The sequence below is a fragment of the Myotis yumanensis genome, unplaced genomic scaffold (genome assembly GCF_028538775.1).
Source record: "Myotis yumanensis isolate MYYU_CA2020_CCGP unplaced genomic scaffold, mMyoYum1.0.hap1 SCAF_8, whole genome shotgun sequence".
In the NCBI taxonomy this organism is placed as follows: Eukaryota; Metazoa; Chordata; class Mammalia; order Chiroptera; family Vespertilionidae; genus Myotis; species Myotis yumanensis.
The window spans coordinates 53,599,689-53,621,007 of record NW_027223759.1 but is presented as its reverse complement, the minus strand read 5'-3'; the positions used below and the strand labels follow the sequence as shown (position 1 = coordinate 53,621,007).

At 38.8% G+C, this 21,319-nt stretch overlaps 1 protein-coding gene across 8 annotated transcripts in view; it reads left to right on the top strand.

Moving 5' to 3' along the window:
* Positions 1-18,015, top strand: part of TANK (TRAF family member associated NFKB activator) — a 102,164-nt gene extending 84,149 nt beyond the window's left edge. For 3 of the 8 annotated variants that reach the window (XM_070422875.1, XM_070422877.1, XM_070422879.1), the window contains 4 exons: positions 6,515-6,591; positions 7,248-7,363; positions 13,372-13,952; positions 17,523-18,015. In XM_070422875.1, coding sequence (XP_070278976.1) covers positions 6,515-6,591; positions 7,248-7,363; positions 13,372-13,952; positions 17,523-17,693 — 945 coding nt within the window. In that variant the 3' untranslated portion in view covers positions 17,694-18,015. The remainder of the gene's footprint in view (positions 1-6,514; positions 6,592-7,247; positions 7,364-13,371; positions 13,953-17,522) is intronic. The other 5 variants (XM_070422874.1, XM_070422873.1, XM_070422878.1 and 2 more) reach the window with 4 other exon arrangements.
* The last annotated feature ends 3,304 nt before the right edge of the window (positions 18,016-21,319 follow it).

The window sequence follows — 21,319 nt, the reverse complement described above, 5'->3', positions numbered from 1 at the left end:
TATATAGAGAGAGAGAGAGAGAGAGAGAGATAGGTATATAGATATACAGATGTGATTTTCTTTATTCATTCATCTGCCAATAGACAATTAGATTGAATATCTTGTCTATTGTGAATCATTTCTGTGTTTTTCAAATCCCATATAATAAAAGGCTAATATGCAAATCGACCAAATGGCAGAACGACTGGTTGCTATGAAGCACACTGACCACCAGGAGGCAGACGCTCAACACAGGCGCTGCCCCCTGGTGGTCAGTGCGCTCCCACAGGGGGAGTGCTGCTCAGCCAGAAGCTGGGCTCACAGCTGGCGAGCAGAGCATAGCAGCGGTGGCGATAGCCTCTCCCACCTCCGCAGCAGTCCGACATCCCCCGAGGGCTCCCAGACTGCGAGAGGGCACAGGCTGGGCTGAGGGACAGCCCCCTCCCCCCCCCCCCCCCCCAGTGCACAAATTTTGTGCACCGGGCCTCTGGTTGGTTTATAAATGGAATAAAATACTTGCACTTTTACTACCAAATATTTTAAAAGCAGGCATAGGGAAAATACACATTCCTTTCTTTGAGATATTGATATATACATTTGTGTGTGTGTGTGTGTGTGTGTTGTGTGTTATTGATTTGAGAGAGAGGAAGGGAGAGAGAAACAGCAATTTGTTGTCCCTCTTATTTATGCATTCATTGGTTGATTCTTGTATGTGCCCTGACCTGGGATTGAACCTGAAACCTTGGTGTATCAGGATGACACCCTAACCAACTGAGTTACCCAGATAGGTAGATGTTGATATCTAACAGAACCTGGACTCCAGCACAAAAATATTTTCCATTGCCTTTGCATTAAGAATAAACCTGGCTTTGGCCTAATGAAATATTGGCCACTTCGGGTTTGTTTGTTTTTCTTTCTTCTTAAATATTATTGCTTATTCAAATAGCCCTTAAACATGTATTTTTTATATAATATCCATCAATGAGATGGGTAAGTTGATTTACATATAATAAGCTTAAATTGATTTATATATACTAAAACAAAGTTCTCCCTATTCGCATAAAAGAATATTTAAGGAATCATTTTACAATATCTTCCAACTCTTTCAAATGGGTTTCAAGTATGACGTGTAAATCTCTTATGTCAGTATTCATTCCACAAGTTCAGCATTTCCAAACTAGTACTTGGAACAGTTTATAATGTTAAGTATTTTAAGTTTTAGTACCTCAAGACAAATTTATTTGTTGAATGATTTAATGTTTAAAATCTCCTAAAGCATAATGTTCAAAGTTCCCTTGCTTTCTTATTGGAAGTTGTAATGATTTCAACTTCCTGCAGTGCAGAGTCCATTTGGATAATATTGACAGTAGAAAGGAAAATACAAGTTATCTCTTCTAATGTGTACTTCCTCTCTGGGATGCTCAACAAACTGAGAAATCTTCATTAAGATAATTTAGCATTGAAAAGAAATCCTAAGTTTCTGAAAAAGCGTTGGAGTTGCCATTGACTATACTAATCCTTTAAAAAAAATAAATGATCATTTTCAGAAAATTATGTCAATGGAAAATACTACATCCATTCTAGATTAACCCTATTTGTCTTTTTTTTTTTTTTTTTAACGGAACTAACATGTCAAAAGGTGCCTTTTAAAAAATTTTTCTTGGGGTATTGGGGACCTAAAATTTTTACTTAATATATCAGAAGATTTATTTGGTGTCAATCATAAAAGGGGCAGTACATTGCTTAGAACAATCAACTTCTAAAAGTATTGAACAATACTTTCCTTCAATAATAATAACAAAAATAATAGTAAGCAGAGCTGTATTTCTAACCCCAAAGAAGAGTAAAAATTCCTCAGAGTGAGTCCTTCCTTACCCCCTGCCAGTACACCCAAAGAGTCTTTTCCAGATAAATTCATCCACACCAGTAATCAAATCTAAACATAACAGAAATAAGTTGACATTAGTTATTTGAGAAGCCAAAGATTTATCATTCTTTTCCTACCTTTTCCTCCATCTTCTCCCCTTTTAAAGCTTCCTTATCATCAGAAGCAGTCATTCCTAGTTTATGTCAAAATCATCAGTAATTTGACAAATGAATAGTCTTTATCACTTTCTGTAACTGCCTTCATTTATGGCTCAAATTAGAGAGTACTTCTTTTTTTTTTTTTTTTTTTTTTTTTAAATTAAATCTTTATTGTTCAGATTATTACATTTGTTCCTCTTTTTTCCCCCCATAACTCCCCTCCTTCCAGCTCCCACCCCACCCTCCACCCTCACTCCCCACCAACTGTGTTCATCCATAGGTGCATGATTTTTGTCCAGTCACTTCCCGCATCTCCCACACCCCTTTTTCCCCCAAGAATAGTCAGTCTATTCCCTTTCTATGTCCCTGATTCTATTATAATCACCCGTTCATTCTGTACATCAGGTTATTTATTCACTTGATTCTTAGATTCATTTGTTGATAGATGCATGTTTGTTGTTCATAATTTGTATCTTTACCTTTTTCTTCTTCTTCCTCTTCTTAAAGGATACCTTTCAGCATTTCATATAATACTGGTTTGGCGGTGATGAACTCCTTTAGCTTTTCCTTATCTGTGAAGCTCTTTATCTGACCTTCAATTCTGAATGATAGCTTTGCTGGATAAAGTAATCTTGGTTGTAGGTTCTTGGTATTCAGCACTTTGAATATTTCTTGCCATTCCCTTCTGGCCTGCAAAGTTTCTGTTGAGAAATCAGCTGACAGTTGTATGGGTATTCCCTTGTAGGTAATTGAGTCTCTTTCTCTTGCTGCTTTTAAGATTTTCTCTTTGTCTTTTGCTCTTGGCATTTTAATGATGATGTGTCTTGGTGTAGTCCTCTTTGGATTCCTTTTGTTTGGGGTTCTCTGCGCTTCTTGGACCTGTAAGTCCATTTCTTTCACCAGGTGGGGGAAGTTTTCTGCCATTATTTCTTGAAATAGGTTTTCAATATCTTGCTGTCTCTCATCTTCTGGCACTCCAATGACTCTGATATTAGACCGCTTAAAGCTGTCCCAGAGGCTCCTTACACTATCTTCACACTTTCGGATTCTTTTTTCATTTTGCTTTTCCAATTGGGTGTTTTTTGTCGAATCTTTGGTTTGATTATTGTACTCCTCTGGTCTGCTATTGGGTATAATATTCTTTATTTCAGTCCGTGTATGCTTACTTTCTAATTTCTTTATCGTAGCATCGAGGGTCTCATTAGTTTTCGTGAGGCTCTGCACAAATTTATGGCAAGCCCTCAAAATTGCGATTCTTAGCTCCATATCCTCCATTTCTGTCATGTTTTTTTGTCTCCGCATCTTTTATGCTTTCTTGGTGCACCCCCTTGTGGTCTCTGTGCGCAGTCTTGTTCTAGCCAAGCCTTAATTGTTGTAGTTAACACTAGAGGGGTTTGACCACCAGGCCGGCTGGCTGTGGAAATCAGCTGTGTGGAAAACGTCTGCCTTCTGGGGAGGCGCTAATCCAGCCTTTGCCTGAGGCAATCGGCAAATGGCTGTGCGCAGGTTTTGGGCGGGGCGGGATCAACAGGGCGGGCGGATGGGAGCAGTTATGGCCACGCTCAGTCCCGTTCCCAGAGGCTCTGCTTCTCAGAACCCCGGCAGCCGCTGCAAACCTCGGAGAGAAAGCTGCCCTCAGGTCCCAACTGATGCCGGATAATCCCGCTTCTCCCGTTTGAGTCTGGGTCCCTAGAGACTCGCCCGGATCCGGAGCCCAGAGTCTGAGACTCACTCCCGGCAGAAAACGACAACCGCGCCCTCAGCCACCAGCCCGCTTTGCGCGCGCACCTCGGTACCTTTGTATTTTCCACACTGCGCCGCCTCTGAGCCTCGATTTGCTGTTCTCTTTCCTTCTAGTTGTAGAGTCTCTCTTCAGCCAGCCTTCCTGTGGTTCTGGGTGATGTCCGTTCAGTCTTTTAGTTGTATTTTTGAAATGGTTGTTTGCGGCAGCGGTCTCCGGTGTTTACCTACGCCGCCATCTTGGTCTCTCCTCCGAGAGTACTTCTTTTTGGTTTATTCTAGCTCCTAATGAAATAATTGTTTTTCATATCGAGAACTTAGAGTAGTAAATTTTAAAAAGAGATTAGATGTTCCATTGAATTTAATTACATATTTTATTATGATTTGTTTAACATTCTCAAATGTTTCTATTCTCTTAATATTACTTCAGATTTTGTTGATGTGGATTTAATATAATCTTTTCAAAGTTTAGCATCCTGAATGGTTGGCATGTGACCTTTCTTCCTAATCCACACAAAAAGGCATTGCATGTTCTAATTGCACATAGCACTAAAGAAAAACTTTGTCTGCCACTTTCAAAAACAAACTGTGAATGTGAAAATGTTTTCTGAGTGACTGTTTTATAAGCTCAATAAAGCAATTTTAATCCAGAAGAAAACATGCCCTAAATGTTTGTCAGACAAAAAGTATGCAGCAGGAAATGATCTTTATTTTATCTCAATCTGACTAGATATAATATATAAAATCACAAATTGGGTTGCCAAGATTTTATTTTACTAATTACTAAAGTAATACCCTACTTTAGAAATGTTAAGCAAGCACTGGTATTTAGGAATGTATATTAGAAAAGCTGGAAAACATCTATATATATATAAAAGCCCAGCGACCAAACAGCGGAATGACCAGAACGACCAGGCGACCAATCGCTATGACGCCCACTGACCACCAGGGGGCAGACGCTCAATGCAGGAACTGCCCCCTGGTGGTCAGTGTGCTCTCACAGTGGGAGCGCCACTTGGCTGACTGGGATGAGCAGCTACTTCTGCAGCGGGAGCAGCCGCTAGCGGGCCCAGGGTGAGGCCGAGTCTCTGCACCTACCAAATACCTGAGACGATCCAGACTCTGGCCTGACCCCACCAGCTGATGCAGGCCCTCTAAGGTGTGTTCTAGAAAGAGCACGGGGAGCTGGCATAGGCAGATGGCGAGAGGGGACATGACTGTGGACCCCCGGGGAGGCTGTCCTGACGGCTGAGGATCCTGAAGCACAGCTGCCCTGAATATCCCCAATGGTGTCACTGACCTGGCATCACACATCAAGGACATTCACCAAGTGGCTTTGGGGTGCAAAGTTCTCTTGCCAGGTTCTTCCAGGACACAGAGCATGCCTTTACCGAAGACATTACCCGGAAATATCAGCTCAGACTAATTTCCTCCTTCAGTAGCCACTCAGAGGGTGGGTCCACCATCACTCGGCTGACCGGATAAGCAGCACTCCCACAGCAGGCCTATTCCCGCAGGCCACGCCCCCCACCAGTGCATGAATCCATGCACTGGGCCTCTAGTATATTATAAAAAGCAGGAAAAGTAGAGCAATAAACTGAAATAAATTGGAGAAGATACTAATTTTAAGAAAAACAGGGATCAAGTCTTTTTCTTAAAGAACAAATGAGACTCCTATGAAATTGAAAGAACTTTTTGAAAAGCAAGATTACAGGGAGATATACTCAGATAATAAGAAACAGTAAGGTAAAATCACATAAAAGCTACGATGACCTTAACTGAATAAAATCTTAAAAGTCACTAAAAATAAATGTCCACTGCCCTAACTGGTTTGGCTCAGTGGATAGAGCGTCAGCCTGCGGACTGAAAGGTCCCAGGTTCGATTCCGGTCAAGGGCATGTACCTTGGTTGCGGGCACATCCCTAGTGAGAGGTGTGCAGGAGGCAGCTGATCTCAATGTTTCTCTCTCATCGATGTTTCTAACTCTCTATCCTTCTCCCTTCCTCTCTGTAAAAAATCAATAAAATATTTTTTAAAAAAATAAATGTCCACTGGTTTGAAGTCCTTAACCGTTTTGACTGAATTATAATTTATAATTGTATGATATTAGTACTGCTTCACATCTTGGAATTTGTCAACTTATAGCTTTATAAGGTACACAAAGTTTTTAGGTATGATAGAATTTTTTTTAAATCTAAACCATGCAATACATTATATCACATTTTTCAATATTGACTTTTAAATGTCAGAATAAATGTAATACCAGTGTAAGCCACAGGGTGGTAGTGAAAGGCAAGAACTTGTTTTAAAGAAGCTTAAATACATAAATTGCACTATCTTTAAAATGCTTGTTAAATGCTAAGGAGCTGTTGCTTGGTTTCTTCCTCTAATACAGCTGCATGCCCTAGCAAAGAAAAGAAGTGTACACACACACACACATTTTCTCCCCTAAACTTTCTGGTCATTTCAGGTGCTACTAGTGATCAGAGTAGCAATTTTGATCAATAGGTGGGTCTGAGGAAATTTCTTGAATTATCAGTATTGGAAATAATAATTGAACAGAAATACTTTGTCTTCATCCTATTTTTCTACCTTTGTTTTCCTTTTCCCCTTATTTTCATTTAAAGGGGGAAAAATATTATTATATATCTGTAAGCTACCTAAACTTATTTTTCAATGAGGAATTTAAATTTTCCATTGTGTTTTTTGTTAACCCATTCTTATTGAGTTTAGAAGCAATTTAAAGTGTTAATTATTTTGTATCTCTAAGGAAAGAAGACAAGAGGTTTCTTCTCCTAGAAAAGAAACTTCACCAAGGCGTTTTGACAGTCCTTTATTCCATGAAAGGTAGTTCTATATCTTTTTTTTTTGCCAACTCTAAAAATTATAAATGTTGAAATATATTCTTACTTACATATTTTGTAAATATTAGCAGTTGTAAGAAAATAGCAGCCTCTAGAACTAAAAGAGACTAATCCAAGGCTGCTCAATGTGAAAATAACCTAAATAAGTTATACAGTTTATAGCAGAGGTGAATCTAAAAATTGAATTTTCTAAAGCACTAATATTTTATATTAAGGATTTCTCGACCAACTATTACGGCCACATTGTTTTATACAATGGCTCTTTATGTGAACTCTATCAAAGTGAGGAGTATTTAATTTTCTTCTACTTAAGAAGCTTACAGAGAACAAAAGTTAATACATTGATATTTCTAATGTGCGAATGAGACAGCATAAGTGTGATTTATGAATAAGTACATATGTTAGTCTGCCCTACGTTTATGTATTAGAACTTTTCATTTTTCACTTACTTTGTGCCTGGCTCTCCAAACATTAGAATTGTTTTGGGGGATATTTTCTAGGAATTGAAAACATTTTTTTTAACTTTAACTTTTCAGTAATTATTTTATGATACATAAATATGTGCTATATAACTTTAATTATGATTAAAGAATATTTGAAGAAATATCCTTAAATTTTTAAATATTGATTTATTTTTAGGAGTTATATAGAGAAGACTTTCTGGGATCTGAAAGAAGAATTTCATAGAATATGCATGCTAGCAAAAGCTCAAAAAGACCACTTAAGCAAACTTAATGTCTCAGCCACTGCAGCTGGTAAGGTTTGACTTAATGTAATATTAATATTATTGATAATAATTTTATTGGTTGACATTTCTTTTTATTATGGAAATATTTTAAGTGCTCTTTACATTTTGTAATGTATAATTTTATGTAATTTCTTGGCTCTTTCCCTCTTTTTTGTGTGTGATACATATAGTAGATTAAATTGAATGACACAATTACTAATCATCTTAATGAGAAGTTTCACCTTAGAAAAAATACAAAATATAGGATATATCTCTAATAGTTTTAGTTGCCTTTCTGGGGTCTTATAAAACATTAATTCATATGTTAGTAAGCAATCTTATAACTACACTAACATATATGAGCTGAGTTACATTATAACATCAGCTTTGTTTTTAACTTCTGTCTGAAAGTTAATTGAACACTATAGATAGATGCTTGTAATTTGGTTTGAGAAATAAACATTACACATTTTGTGAGGCCAGTTCTGTTGGAGGCACAAAGTACAGACTTAGTATTAAAAATAACTTAAAAGGAACATGTTCTAGCCAAAACTGGTTTGGCTCGGTGGATAGAGCGTTGGCCTGCGGACTGAAAGGTCCCAGGTTCAATTCCGGTCAAGGGCATGTACTTGGGTTGCAGGCACATCCTCAATAGGAGGTGTGCAGGAGGCAGCTGATCGATGTTTCTAACTCTCTATCTCTCTCCCTTCCTCTCTGTAAAAAATCAATAAAATATATTTAAAAAAAAAAAAAAAGGAACATGTTCTACACATGTTGCAGTGTTTTTTTAAAAGCTCCACCCTTTCCTAAAACCTCAGACTGCCTTCCTGGTGTTTGCATCAGTAGTTCATATGAATAGCAAAATTCTGGGGATTGAACCTGGCTACCAAGCACTTATGAAAACAAAAGGAAGGTAAACTGATCAGTTATGATAAATTCTCCTTTACCCTTGTGATTTGAGATATTCTATATGCAATTCCCAAGAGATGTGATTTACAGTTTTCACTCTGAAAGATGTTGCAGCAGAGCTGACTAACACCCCTTTAATTAAAGATCACTTTCCATTTCTTATAGCTCTTATATCTAGGCTATTTAAAAGTTATTCTGTAGTGTGAATTCACTTTTTGCTTACTACTGCCATTTTATTTTCAGAAAAAGTACACCATGTTGTGTTGGAAAAACAAAACAATCTTTGTAGATAGACATAATGTATTGCTTCTCCTCTCTTCCTCTTACCTCTCCAAAGTAATTTTTCCATCTTAATTTTTGTCATCTTTGTTAGAAATTGATTGATCTGTGTCAACTAAAAACACTAGGTACTTAGGAAGTGAAAGAATTATTTTTACTTAAAATATACTAGCTATAGAGAAGTAGTACCTGGAATTCATAAACATGCTTTTTTGAACATTAACATCTTATCAAAACATCGAAATGGTGAAATATTCGTTGGTCTTACCACATTATCCATGGCTTAATACTTTGACCATTTCTAAATTGCACAGGTCTAAATCTAGTATGTATCTGTCAACTAGAACACTGAGTGTTTAACTTCAATTTCTTCCCCATTAAAGCTGCTTCTTAACATTATTCTTATGCTTTATATTAACTATCACAAAAAGTAAATATAACATTATTCTTGAAATGTTTTAAATCTGTTGTGCCACAGATTCCAACTGAAGTTTTGCTGGGTCCAAACAGAAACCAAAATATCAAATATTAGGCTGTTGACAGTAGTAGATCAAAAGGGGAAAGAAAAAAAAAGAAATGATTTGGAAAAAGATGTCTAGGCATGTTTTTCAAGGATAAAACACTACTTTGAAAAAGTATAAAGGAACTATTTCAAATGTGATTTGCATAATATATCTGAAAAAAGTACATTTAATATTATTGTCCCTATGTTTCTTTTGTTAACATTTGATTTTTACTTTTAAATAAACATATAATTCGTGAAAATTGCTGTTAGTAGACTTGTATGTTTCCTTTTTATTACTTTCGTTTTCCATTTCATCCACATATGGCAATAGCCTTGAGAAGGAATAAAGATAAAAATGTATATTTAAGCAAATGTAGCTTCAAAAAAAGCACTATTTGGTGGAAGGGAGGGTTCTATTTCAGTGGAAATCGGGGCAAAAGAATAATTGGATTAGAGGGTCACAACCATCATATTTTTTTATTTTGGTGATATACAAGTTAAACTGTAAAGTAGTCTCAGTGGATAGCCTATACTTTAAAATTTTTTTAATCTAAAAATATTTCTCATATTATATTTTTTCCCCTGCAAAAATAAGTTTTCTTGAAGTAAACAAAATAGAAAAGCAATTTGCTCACCTGATCATGTTTCTCAGTACACTGTTAGTGCTTTCGTGTACCTCATTTGAATGTTAAGTTTTCTAAACTTGGATTTCTAGAAGCCTTAAAAATCATACGTTTAAATTTTCTTGATTGATTTCAGAGAGAAAAAGAGAAGGAGAAAGAGATAGGAACATCAATGATGAGAGAGAATCATTGATCAGCTGCCTCCTGCATGCCCACAATGGGGATCGAGCCTGCAACCTGGGCATATGCCCTGACCGGGAATCGAACCATGACCTCCTAGTTCATAGGTCAACACTCAACCACTGAACCATGCCGGCTGGGCTAAAAAAAAATTTTTTTGGTAGAAAGTAACTTTCATTGCTTGAGCAGATTAATTCAGAAGATTTTTTAAAATATATTTTTATTGATTTCAGAGAGGAAGGGAGAGGGAGAGAGAGAAACATCAATGAGAATCATTGATTGGCTGCCTCCTGCACACCAGCCGGGATTGAGCCCGCAACCCAGGCACGTGCCTTTGACCGGAATCGTACCTGGGACCCTTCAGTCCGCAGTCCGACACTCTATCCACTGAGCCAAACCAGCTAGGGTCAGAAGATTTTTTTTTTTTTAATGTGACTGATCTATGCCAGGTAGTTATGCTGAAAGAAATATCTGCTTTAATACAGCTGTTTGGGTTTTTCATGTTTTGTTCACAGGGAGGATAGGAAAAGAAATTCATAGCACATTTCTGTCATTTTGTGGACTCCTCTGTGTATAGAAACTGGCATGTTCAACTTAGCGTAATGGTCCAGAGCACAGGCTCTAGAATTAGGTTGCCTGGGTCCCAGTGCCAGATCTACCATTCATCCATTAGCCAAGTGCCTTGGAATGACCTCTCCATGCATGCCTCCTTTCCTCATTGGTAAAGTGGAGATAATAAAGTATCTATCACGTGATTATTTTGAAAATTAAATGAAATTGTGTATATACAATGATTATAATAGTGCATAGCACATAGAAGCACTATTAATGCTGGCATTATCAGTAGCAGCAGACTCTTCTTGTAACAGTCATTTTGATAAGTGTTTCTTCCTTCTCAGGTGATACAGAATTTGGGTGCCTCAGCTGTTGGTTTTCCTTATTTGTTATTTGCAATTAGCAAGTATAATCTACAAAGGAAATTCTGTTTCCTAGAATTTCTTGCCACTCTTAAATCTACTACTAGGAAAATGACTACTTGAGAGTTAATGGACTTTAAGAACCTCAGCAGACAAAGAAATCTTGCTAAACAATTAAGCTTGATCTCAATTACTGTACCACTCCTAGGCCAGATTATCTAGCAAATGTAGATTCTTATACCTAGCTCTGAGGGGAAGAGAATACAAATTCATTCAGACTGCATTTATTGAGGGCATACCATGTGCCGTGCACTGGGCAAGGTACTGGGAATAAGTGGAAAACAAAACATAGTTTAGAACCTTAAGAAACCACTTTAAGCATACCTTTAATAAAGCTATGCTTACAGGTACAATGCAGAGTGTTTAGTCTGCAGAGCACCCAAGTCATGCATAAACCAGTCTTGGGAAGCCAGAAGAGCCATCCAGATAAATTAATATTTAAGCCAAGGAATAAAGAGCAAGTGTTAGACAAAGAGTAGTGGGATGGGACACTAGGTAGTCTGCACAGCATATGCAAAAACCACAAAAGAAGAGAGCATATCTATTTTGGAGCACTCTACTAAAGTTCATTATAGCCAGAGTAAGATGTGAGACAGGTATAGTGAATATGAGAGAATGGAGAGGTGACTAGGGGCTGAGGGCCATGGAGAGCCATGAAAAAGTTTTATTAGGAAGGTAACAGGACCAGATTTGCACTTTAGAAAAATTAAGGCAGTAGGGAGTGGGAGGATGTAGAGAATGGATTAAATATGAGATAAATTTAGAGGCAAGGAAGCAGTTCAAAGGTTATTATAATAATCTAACAAGAGAAGGTGGTTTGTACTAAAAAATATAGAAGGTATATAACAGAGGGACCCAACAGTTGGATTATTGGAATGCAACTTGGTATGAGACTGCAAAGACCCTAGAGCAGCCGTGGGCAATGAATAAAACTAAAAAAAAAAGACCGTACCCTTTTATGTAATGATGTTTACTTTGAATTTATATTAGTTCACACAAACACTCCATCCATGCTTTTGTTCCGGCCCTCCGGTCCAGTTTAAGAACCCAATGTGGCCCTCGAGTCAAAAAGTTTGCCCACCCCTGCCCTAGAGGAAGGGGAGGAACTGACTTTTCTTAAGTATCTACTAACCTGAACAGATACTGTGCAAGGTGCTTTGTACAACTGTCTGCTTAAATCGGCATCCAAAATTGGTCAATTTTCCATTCCTGAATGTACAGCTTCATTGATATTTACATTGTTAAAGTGATAATCATTTTTAATTTTTATTGTTTGCCCATTTAATGAAAATACATTATCAACTTCCAACCTCACTGCCTTCTTGAAGTAACATTGTAGAGCATAACAGCCTTTTCTAATGTCTCAGGGTCATCAACATGGAAAGTGCTTTGATCATTGTTTTTTTGTTTGGGGTTGTTTATTTGTTTATTTGTTTGTTTTTTCCTTGAGAAATGTAGCCCCTCCTGGCCCTAAACAAGACTAGTGTTTTCTGAGTTCTTATATCTGCTTTTTTTTTTTCTTGTCTCCTCTCCTGCCTTCAGCTCTTGTTGACAAGTATATCTGCCTTCAACAACTATATGCATACCTTTTAATATGCTGCTTCTAACCAGCTATGAGCTAGGGACACATCATCAAGCTTGTTAGAATAAATCTAAAATGAAAATAAGAGCAAAACTCATATATCTGTGGAGCTTGAGGCTCTAATTCTGACTCCTGAGAAGCTCCATTTACTTACTTTTTTAGCTTTGCCTATGTCCTAGAGAGCTGAATTTGTTGGACGAGTGACTTCTAGATAAATGAACTACAGAGGCCCTGGTATCTATCTACCTGATATCTACCTGTTATCTACAGAGGCCTTTTTTTTTAATCTATAAGATGAGCTTTTATATATTCATATATAATTTGCTAAACATGCATTCCAAAACTTCATCCTTCTTTTACCTCTACTCTCTTCTTTCTCCCCAACCCCCACCTCCTCCTCCACCACTCTCTCACATAGATTATTGAGAGCAGGCAGTGGCTACATAGATTGGTGATATACTGTCACACAGTGATATTAGGGGAAATGAATGACCTTTGAAATTTTTGCTATATGCTAATTCATATAGGTTTTTAATCTGTAATAAATGTGTGTGTGTGTGTGTGTAATCTCATAAGGATTTTCCCTTTTAACAAGGTATTTGTCTAATAAGCAAGCTCGCAGTTGCAGCTTCTCTTCCTGACAAAATTTTAAATGTATACATTACAAGCAAACGGTTTTGGGGGTTTTTAAGTGTAGAAGAGTAGAACTGTGAACAAGATGCAAAGCTTACAGCAAAAGACCTGGGGGGAAAAATACAAAGCAGTTAAACTGCAGCTAATAAGCATGTTCCAGTTCACCCACCAGAGAATGCTAATATTTCTGTGTAAGACGGTAGCAAATGTAAAAAATCACAGTTGTCTTCAGTTCCTATAAAAACCAATAGAAAAAAATAATGCTCATCTGTCCAAGGCTAATTGAATTCAGATTGTTAAGAATGATTGGTATATGACTGTTTTCCTTGTGTGTTCTTTTCTCTGCAGAAACACAGTGCTCGGTGCCTATACAATGTACGGATAAAGCAGATAAACAAGAAGCGCTGTTTGAGCCTCAGGCTAACGATGATATAAATAGAAGTGCATCCTGCATCACATCTGTCACACCAAGAGGACTGGGCCAAGATGAAGAGGACACCTCTTTTGAATCACTTTCTAAATTCAATGTCAAGTTTCCACCGATGGACAGTGACTCTACTTTCTTGCATAGCACTTCAGAAAGACCCAACGTCCTTGGTCCTGCTGCATCTGAGGCTGTGTGCCAAGATAAATTCAATATAGATATCAGAGACGACCTGGGAAACTTTGTTAAAACAGAAGAAACTTTATTTGAAATTCAGAGAATTGACCCCATAGCTTCAGCTATACAAAACCTTAAAACAACTGACAATACAGAATCCTCAAATCTTGTAAACACTTGTATCAGGACCACTCTGGATAGAGCTCCGTGTTTGCCACCTGGAGACCATAATGCATTGTATGTAAATACATTACCACTTGAGGACCTGTCTCATACACCTTTTCCTTCACTTGATTCCCCAGGAAAAGCTATCCGAGGACCACAGCAGGTAACTGTTTTGCATTAACAAGTATATTATGTGTGGACACACATTTTGCCAAACAGGCACAGATACACATCTCTTTCAGGTTATTGGACATCCTTTTAAACTAATGACTAGCCAATTTGAGCTCCCAATAAAAGATCCAAGCTCTATAATAAATGACATGAAATTATAAAGGATGAATATGGGAAAGCTCTATTATAAAGTACCTTAATTAAAACTTATGACACGTTTTAAAATATACATAAGCCTTATCCATATCTAGCACATGTCACTTTCTTAGTCCCTTTACAGAGCTCTTTCACTCAGCATCAGTGTTATAATAGGATTCTTTTTTAAATTTCATACTGTGAAACAAGTGGCATTTCTCTATTTAACAGTTTGTGTAGATCATACTCATCTTTACAAGAATCTGTGATGTAGCATAAGTAAATAATTGCATTGTATATTTCCATTTATCAAAATAAGTAATTTGTCTTTCAACTAATAATCCTATTACATTCTCATTTATACAGTACATAGATTTGTACAGTTCAGTTTTGGTTTCTAATCTGGCACTGAACATGCAGCCTAACATATTTTTAATAGTCTCTGTATATATATGATTTTAATTAAATACTTTAATGTTCCTAAAACTCGCAGACTTCTTAATGCCCCCCAATCCACTCCTACCATCCTTTTTATTCAGGTACTATCACAGGATAATTTTTTTTAGTTTTAAAAAAAAGTTTTTAATGCCTGAAGGCAAATGAAAATACATAATTGTTAAAATAAACAGACACTCATGAAAATACAGATTGGTGTAAATGCCTATATAACTTGCAGACATTTGTTTGATTTCTCCTTGTCTTAAACAACTTGATGAATACCCTTTGGCTTTGTAAGTACTCAGATAGGCTATAGACTTTTAAATCAGCATACAAAGGATGCAATAGCCAAGCTGTGGTATATTTTAGTAGTGAGGAAAAATAGGCATCTCTGACAATAAACTTTAATTACAAACTCACTTATATTCTACTTGGTACCTTATTTCACATCATAGTCTTAGTGATAAGTTACTACTAAATGAAACAAATTAAGCAATTTCATTTATTGCAAGTAGAATTCCTGTGGAGCTGTGAAATGCATCAGTTCTAATGCTTGTTACTTTTTTCTCCATTATATTTCTTGCTTGTCCTTTTACTAGTTAGCCTGTGCATTCATGTTTCAGTAGATGGCACCCTGCATTGTGCATTTGCTTTCTATGATAGAGCAGGGAAACAGCTGGTATGTGATTACAACTTGATGGAAAAGTATTCAGCTTAAAAAATGCAGGAGAATTGGTGTTGAGCTGTCACAAGACATGGGGCATAAGGTTAGATAATTGATATTTTGGCAGGAAAGGCAAAATTAGTTTGATTTGAAGGCCATGTTACACTTTAGGATTGAAAAACTATTTCTTAAGATGGGTTTTTAAAAATATTTTTCTATTTTATTTGTATTAATAAAGCTAGTAGGATAAATATAAAATTTGAGTTGAAATAACAGGAGCAAAATTGTGGTTACATCTTTCAGATTTTTACTTTTTATCAATCATTACTACTGAACACTTTTTTTATACGTTCGGCTATCATTAGAAAATCTAAAATATATCTTGCTTATTTTTGCTCTGTGTGACTTTCTTCCTACTTTTGCTGAGTCAGTCATTGGGACCCCATCTAAATTCTATGAGGAGATCAAATCTTAAGTAATAGCTCCTAACAAAGAAAGATAAATACGGACTTTGAAGATAAATTGCAGTAGAAGATTGGCTCACCAAATTTAGAAGCTAAATTGCTTCTAAGTCTATTTCTTAGTATTGTATAGATCTTAATAATTATTTTAGCATACCTTTTTTATTTATATCTAAATCAATTTCCCATTAAGGTGGTAGGTAGTAATCAGTTGTACTTTTTGTTTAAACTGCAAGCAGTAAAATTTAAATCTAGCTAACTAGACATTTGCTTATATACTCAAAATGATTACTGCTTCTTTATCATGAAGAAAGGTTTTTTCAAAAATTGTTTCAAAATGTATGTTTCAGATATTACTGTTTTATGTAATAAAATTACCACTTCTCACAAAAGGAATTGAGTCAGTGTTATTATTAGCCCTCCATACTAATATCTAAATGTTTCAACTAGTGATACATATACTGTTTTTGTAAATGATTGGCTAACTAGAATGAAAGAGATTGATTGAGGGAATGAAAACTAACACTGTATTAGATGTTGAACTAGGCTATTACTTTAAAAACATATTAGTAATAGGAACACAAAGGTGTCTCTTTAAATAGACTTTTTGAGGTGATTTTCCTCAAACTATCAGAATTTAGCTATGTCAAGGTAATTCATCTATGCAAGGTAAGAAAGCAAGTTTAAAAAATAATTTGGCTTGCAACACTTTAGGAAAATAAGATAGTCCAATCAACAAGTATTTATTGCACACCTCCTATGGAGCTAAAAGGCTTTTCCTTGCCCTTCTCATATTATTTTTTTATGAATAAATTCAGTTATTTAAGGGTATTTATGTGCTGCTTATAGTTTTGTTGAATTACAATTTTCTATAATTCTATAATTAGGTAACTATTAACAGATTTTACTTCATTCGGCCACTAAAAGGAATAAAGAAGGCCAGACTATGCACTATGTAACAGGAGCAAAATAAGAAAGAATACATCAGGTGTTAGATTTTGTTGGATGATTAATTTAAATGTTTGTGGTGTGTTTTTTTTAATATATATATTTTTTATTTCAGAGAGGAAGGGAAAGACGGAGGGAGGGAGAGAGAGAGAGAGAGAGAGAGAGACCAATGATGAGAGAGAATCATTGATTGGCTGCCTCCATGCCTCCCATCGAGGATCGATCCCCACAACCCAGGCATGTGCCCTTGACTGGAATCGAACCTGGGACCCTTCAGTCCGCAGGCCGATGCTCTATCCACTGAGCCAAACCAGTTAGGGCTAAATGTTTGTGATTTAAAAAAACACACAAATAATCAATGGAATTTGTCTAGTAGTTTCAAAGAAAAAAAACTTTTCAAAAATCAAAAACATTTGCATATGATTTATTCATTATGTATTTGTTTATAAGTAGTGAAATTTGAATTTCTCTTCATCACAATGCATGTATATATACATATTATGTCTAGTGGACTATGTATTAATAAAGGCCCTATAATTTAAGGTTTCTATTGTAAAATAGAAAAGGTAGAATTTAATTTTTAAGGTCTCAATTATCGACTGTTGTTCTAAAACTTCTGCCTTTGTGGTACTGGTATTAAAATATGCTGGTGCTAAAGTTGGAAAATTTTTAAATATGTGAAGACCAAGTACATGGAAGTATATTTAAGTGATTTGTAATCACAGTTGAGTTGTACCCCTTATGAAAAAGAGAATGTAGTCATGTCTCACGCTAACTCTATGGAAAGGTAATTTGCTTTCATATTAGGGATTTCATATATATGCACATAACCCATTCAAACTATTTGAATTTGAAATTCAATGAAAATTGATTTTAAGTACAAATAACAGGAAATGTTTTTCTTTGTTTCCTGCAGCCTGTTTGGAAGCCCTTTCCTAATCAAGACAGTGACTTATCATCGGTACTAAGTCGCACAGGCTCAGAACTGCATATACCTCGAGTATGTGAATTCTGTCATGAAGTTCTCCCACCATCCATTACTTCCATGGGGGATTTCCTACGGCATCTTAATTCACACTTTAAATGAGGAGACTTAAGACACATTTGAAAACAGACATATCACTGTTCTATGTGATGATTTGGGATTTGTAATACTGTAGATACTTGATTGCAAAGTTAGTTCAAGATCATTTATTGAAAAATCACAGATATTTGAATTTTTCTAAACTTACATTGTAACCCTCCTTTATTATCTTTTAAAAGATCAAATTGCAGTTGATTGTGTTCATGTTTACAGTGTTTATTACCATAATTCAAAATTATGTATGTGACTTAACAGAATTGTATGACCATAATTTATGTTTGTTTCAACTGTCTAAGCTTATTGCTTGGAATCCTAGTTATATCTATTGAATTTGGTGATGTCAAATGTTTCATTTGTTTTCATTAAAATTTTTAAATTATTTATACTCTACGTGATATGCTTTTTTAATAAACCTATAATAGAGAATAGCAGACAACATGAGCATCTAAATACAAAACCTAAGACATTTGTTGCCCAGTGATAAAATCACTAGTAAAACAATTTAAACACTTCAGATTTTTAAAAATAATATACTTGGTTTTAATTTTTCTGTGTAGCTACATGATGAAATGAATTAAGTATTTAAAGAGTTACTTATATTGTGATCATCAATGTGTTCTTTGTTCCTGAGTAAAAAAAATGTAAAGGAAAAAAAACACATTTTGGGGAAGTTTATAAAATGCATGTTTTATTTCCAGTAACTTGATAGAAGAGTGCTACCAGGTTAGGTGATATTTTATTACAACTAGTAGCTCACCTTGAATTTTTTAATTATTTTTCACACTAACTAAAGAAACATACTTGCATTTAATGGAAGCAAATCTAAAACTATATCCATATTTATTTATATTAGTAATATTCACATTCTTGTTGATAAATTTGTTACTCATTGTTAGCAGCCTGGTTGGTGGCCACTGGGAGACATGGAGAAGATACCAGTTCAGAAGGCTGCAAAACGTTTAAAATTTCCTTCCCTGTAATTCTTTTAGGTTTCTCTTCCCTCCCTCCCCCACCCCCAATTTTTTAAAATTGTTTGAGGCATGACTTACATTTTATGAAGTAAACATTGATTTGCAACTCTCAAAACAGAAATTTAAGCCTTCTTTGGAACATGTGTTTGGAAAAGCTGGAGGGTTTAGGATGAGGGAATTGGAGCAGGCCCCTGTGCCACAGTGAAGAGCCTTAACTTGAGGAAGGATGAGAGCAGTGCCTCAACTTCTCAGGGTGCCAAGCACATCACACTGACATCTTCCTCACCCAGGTGACATAGTGGTGATTAGGTATTCACTGTGAAGGTGTCTGCGGCATGTACATCTTTCTTTCATTGCCACTGGGTCTGAATGGAAATGCCTAGACAATTATCCCAGTCTCTCCCCTCCCCCCCCCAACCTCCACCCACCCAGCCTCCCCTCTCACTTCTCCCACCCCATACACACATACAAAATTAAAAATAAAAACACTCCAGTGAGTACCAGCCAGAATATACCACTGTACCTATCGCGAAAGGGGATGCTTTTTCTTTCTCCTTTTCTGGAAGAGGAAAAGCCCCTCTCACACAGTTGACATCTACTAGACTACTGACAACCCAAAGAAATTACAGCCCAGAAAGTGACTCCAATGACCGTGTATCGCTGACCCCGCTCCCCTCTTTTCCCACAGCCACCACGTGTGCAGGAAGAACGGGGAGCCCTTGTTTTCTTTTGGGTCCTGGGGCTCCCGGCTTCTGAGGGACAAAAGCCCTGTCGGGCCACGCGGGAGGCAGCCTGGGGAACAGGCTCCTTCCTGCGCGGCAGGGGCGGCGCTGGCGGCCGCTGAAGGTGGAGTGGGCACCCTCCGGGCCTCTCCCTCTGTCTCTGATGACTGAGTCGTGCAGGGGCTGCATCTTGACATCTGCTAAGCGTGGCCGGGTAAGAACAGCTCCCAGGTAAAAAAGCTGCACACGCGAAACGCTGAGTCTGAAAAACACACCCCCGCCGAGGCGAGGCAGTTGTGAGCGGGATGCCTGAGAAGTGGGAGGTGAATGTCCCCGGGAGGGCCCCCCGGCGCCGCGCTCCCCGGAGGCTGAGGCTGCTGCCAGCGGGGACATCTGCTTTCCTACACTCGCGCCTGGCTCACCCCGCCCCCTCAGCCCGGGTTGCGTGGTTATTTTACCAACACGGGGGGAGGGAGAGCTCGGGGAGGTAGAAAGGGGGTGGGTGGAAGCTCGGGAGCTGTTCTTCCCACTCCCCACGTCCCCTCCTTTTTCTTTCACATCTTTTAACCTTCAAGGTAAAGACTTTATAAATGTGAACGACGAGCGCGTCCGCCGGCTCCGAGGCCCGCCTTCTGCCCGCGGGGCTCTCGGGTGCGGGGCCTCGCCCTTCTCCCCATCCTCCCCGGGGTCGGGCCGGGTTCCGGCGGTTCCGCGGGGCCGGCCGGGCGCGCCCAGCCCGTGGCGCCTTCTCTCCCGGCTGCTGCCGCGACAGCTGCTTGTAGCCGCGGTAATTAGACTGTCAGTGCTCGTTAGAGGGGAGCGGGGAGGACGCGCTTCTGACAGCGGATTCCAAGACTCCCCAGTTGGTTAGTTTCTAAGAGATCTTCAAAGCATTCATGGAGGTCTCCCCAACTCTCCTCTCCCGTCCCTCGCCCGACTCCTCCCTTCCCAGAAATGTCCTAAGGAGAAGAGAATTCTCTCCGCGTGGAAGCAGTGTTTCCCGCAAAACCGCAAGCCCGCCCCCGACTCACGCACGCACATCCTATCTTATATCGAAATATAGAGGCGCACACGTCTACGCGGGAGGGTGACTCGACGGGGGCCTCGTCCAAATAGGAACCAGATTGCATTTAAAATAATAGTAATAATAATAATAATAGTAATAATAATAATTAATAAATAAACACACTAAGGAGGGACGGGGGGAGGGAAGCAGAAGTCGGGAAGAAAAGAGAAAAGCAGCAGGCTGATTACGAGGTGTCAAAACTGCCAGGAGCAAGAAGGTGATAGCAATCAGGGGTGAGAAGAGTGCGGCATTCGTGCGGGGCAACTAATTATCCGTCTCATTTGAGAAGAGCAGCATTTGAGGCAGCAGCGTTCGCCTGCTGAACGGTGACAGATTGGCGCGGAGGAGAGGGGAGGTGTTAAAACAATGGAGCCGGGCGCGCGAGCGCTGCTGCATGCTAATCAGCCCTCCCTCCGCCTGCCTGCCGCGCTCCCTCCTTCCTGCGGCCTCCCTCCTCCGCGCGCCCCCCTCCGCCCGCGGCGCTCCCTCCTTTTCAGCGGCCCGCGCCGCCGCCGCCGCCGCCACCCGCTGCCTGCTCCCCCGCTTTCCCGCGCGTCCTCCCCGCCGCTGGCAAGTGGAGCGCAGCCACCGCCACCGCGCCCCTCGCGGCCCCGCGCCCCGTGCACCCCCCGCGGGCACCGCTCGCCGGCCCGGGCCGCGGAGGCCACCCGTGCCGGTGCGCCTGGGGCCCGGCCGGACCCAGGGCCCCGGATCGCGGTGCCAGGTCTTGGAGAAGAGGACGCGAACCTGCGTGGTCGCGCGCACTCGCTTTCGGCTGGTGGATTGCACGCGCGAAGCGGCGAACCGGAACCTAAGCGAATTCAGGAAGCGCCAGGGGCGGGCGGGGGGATGGAGTTGGGGCCAGAACAA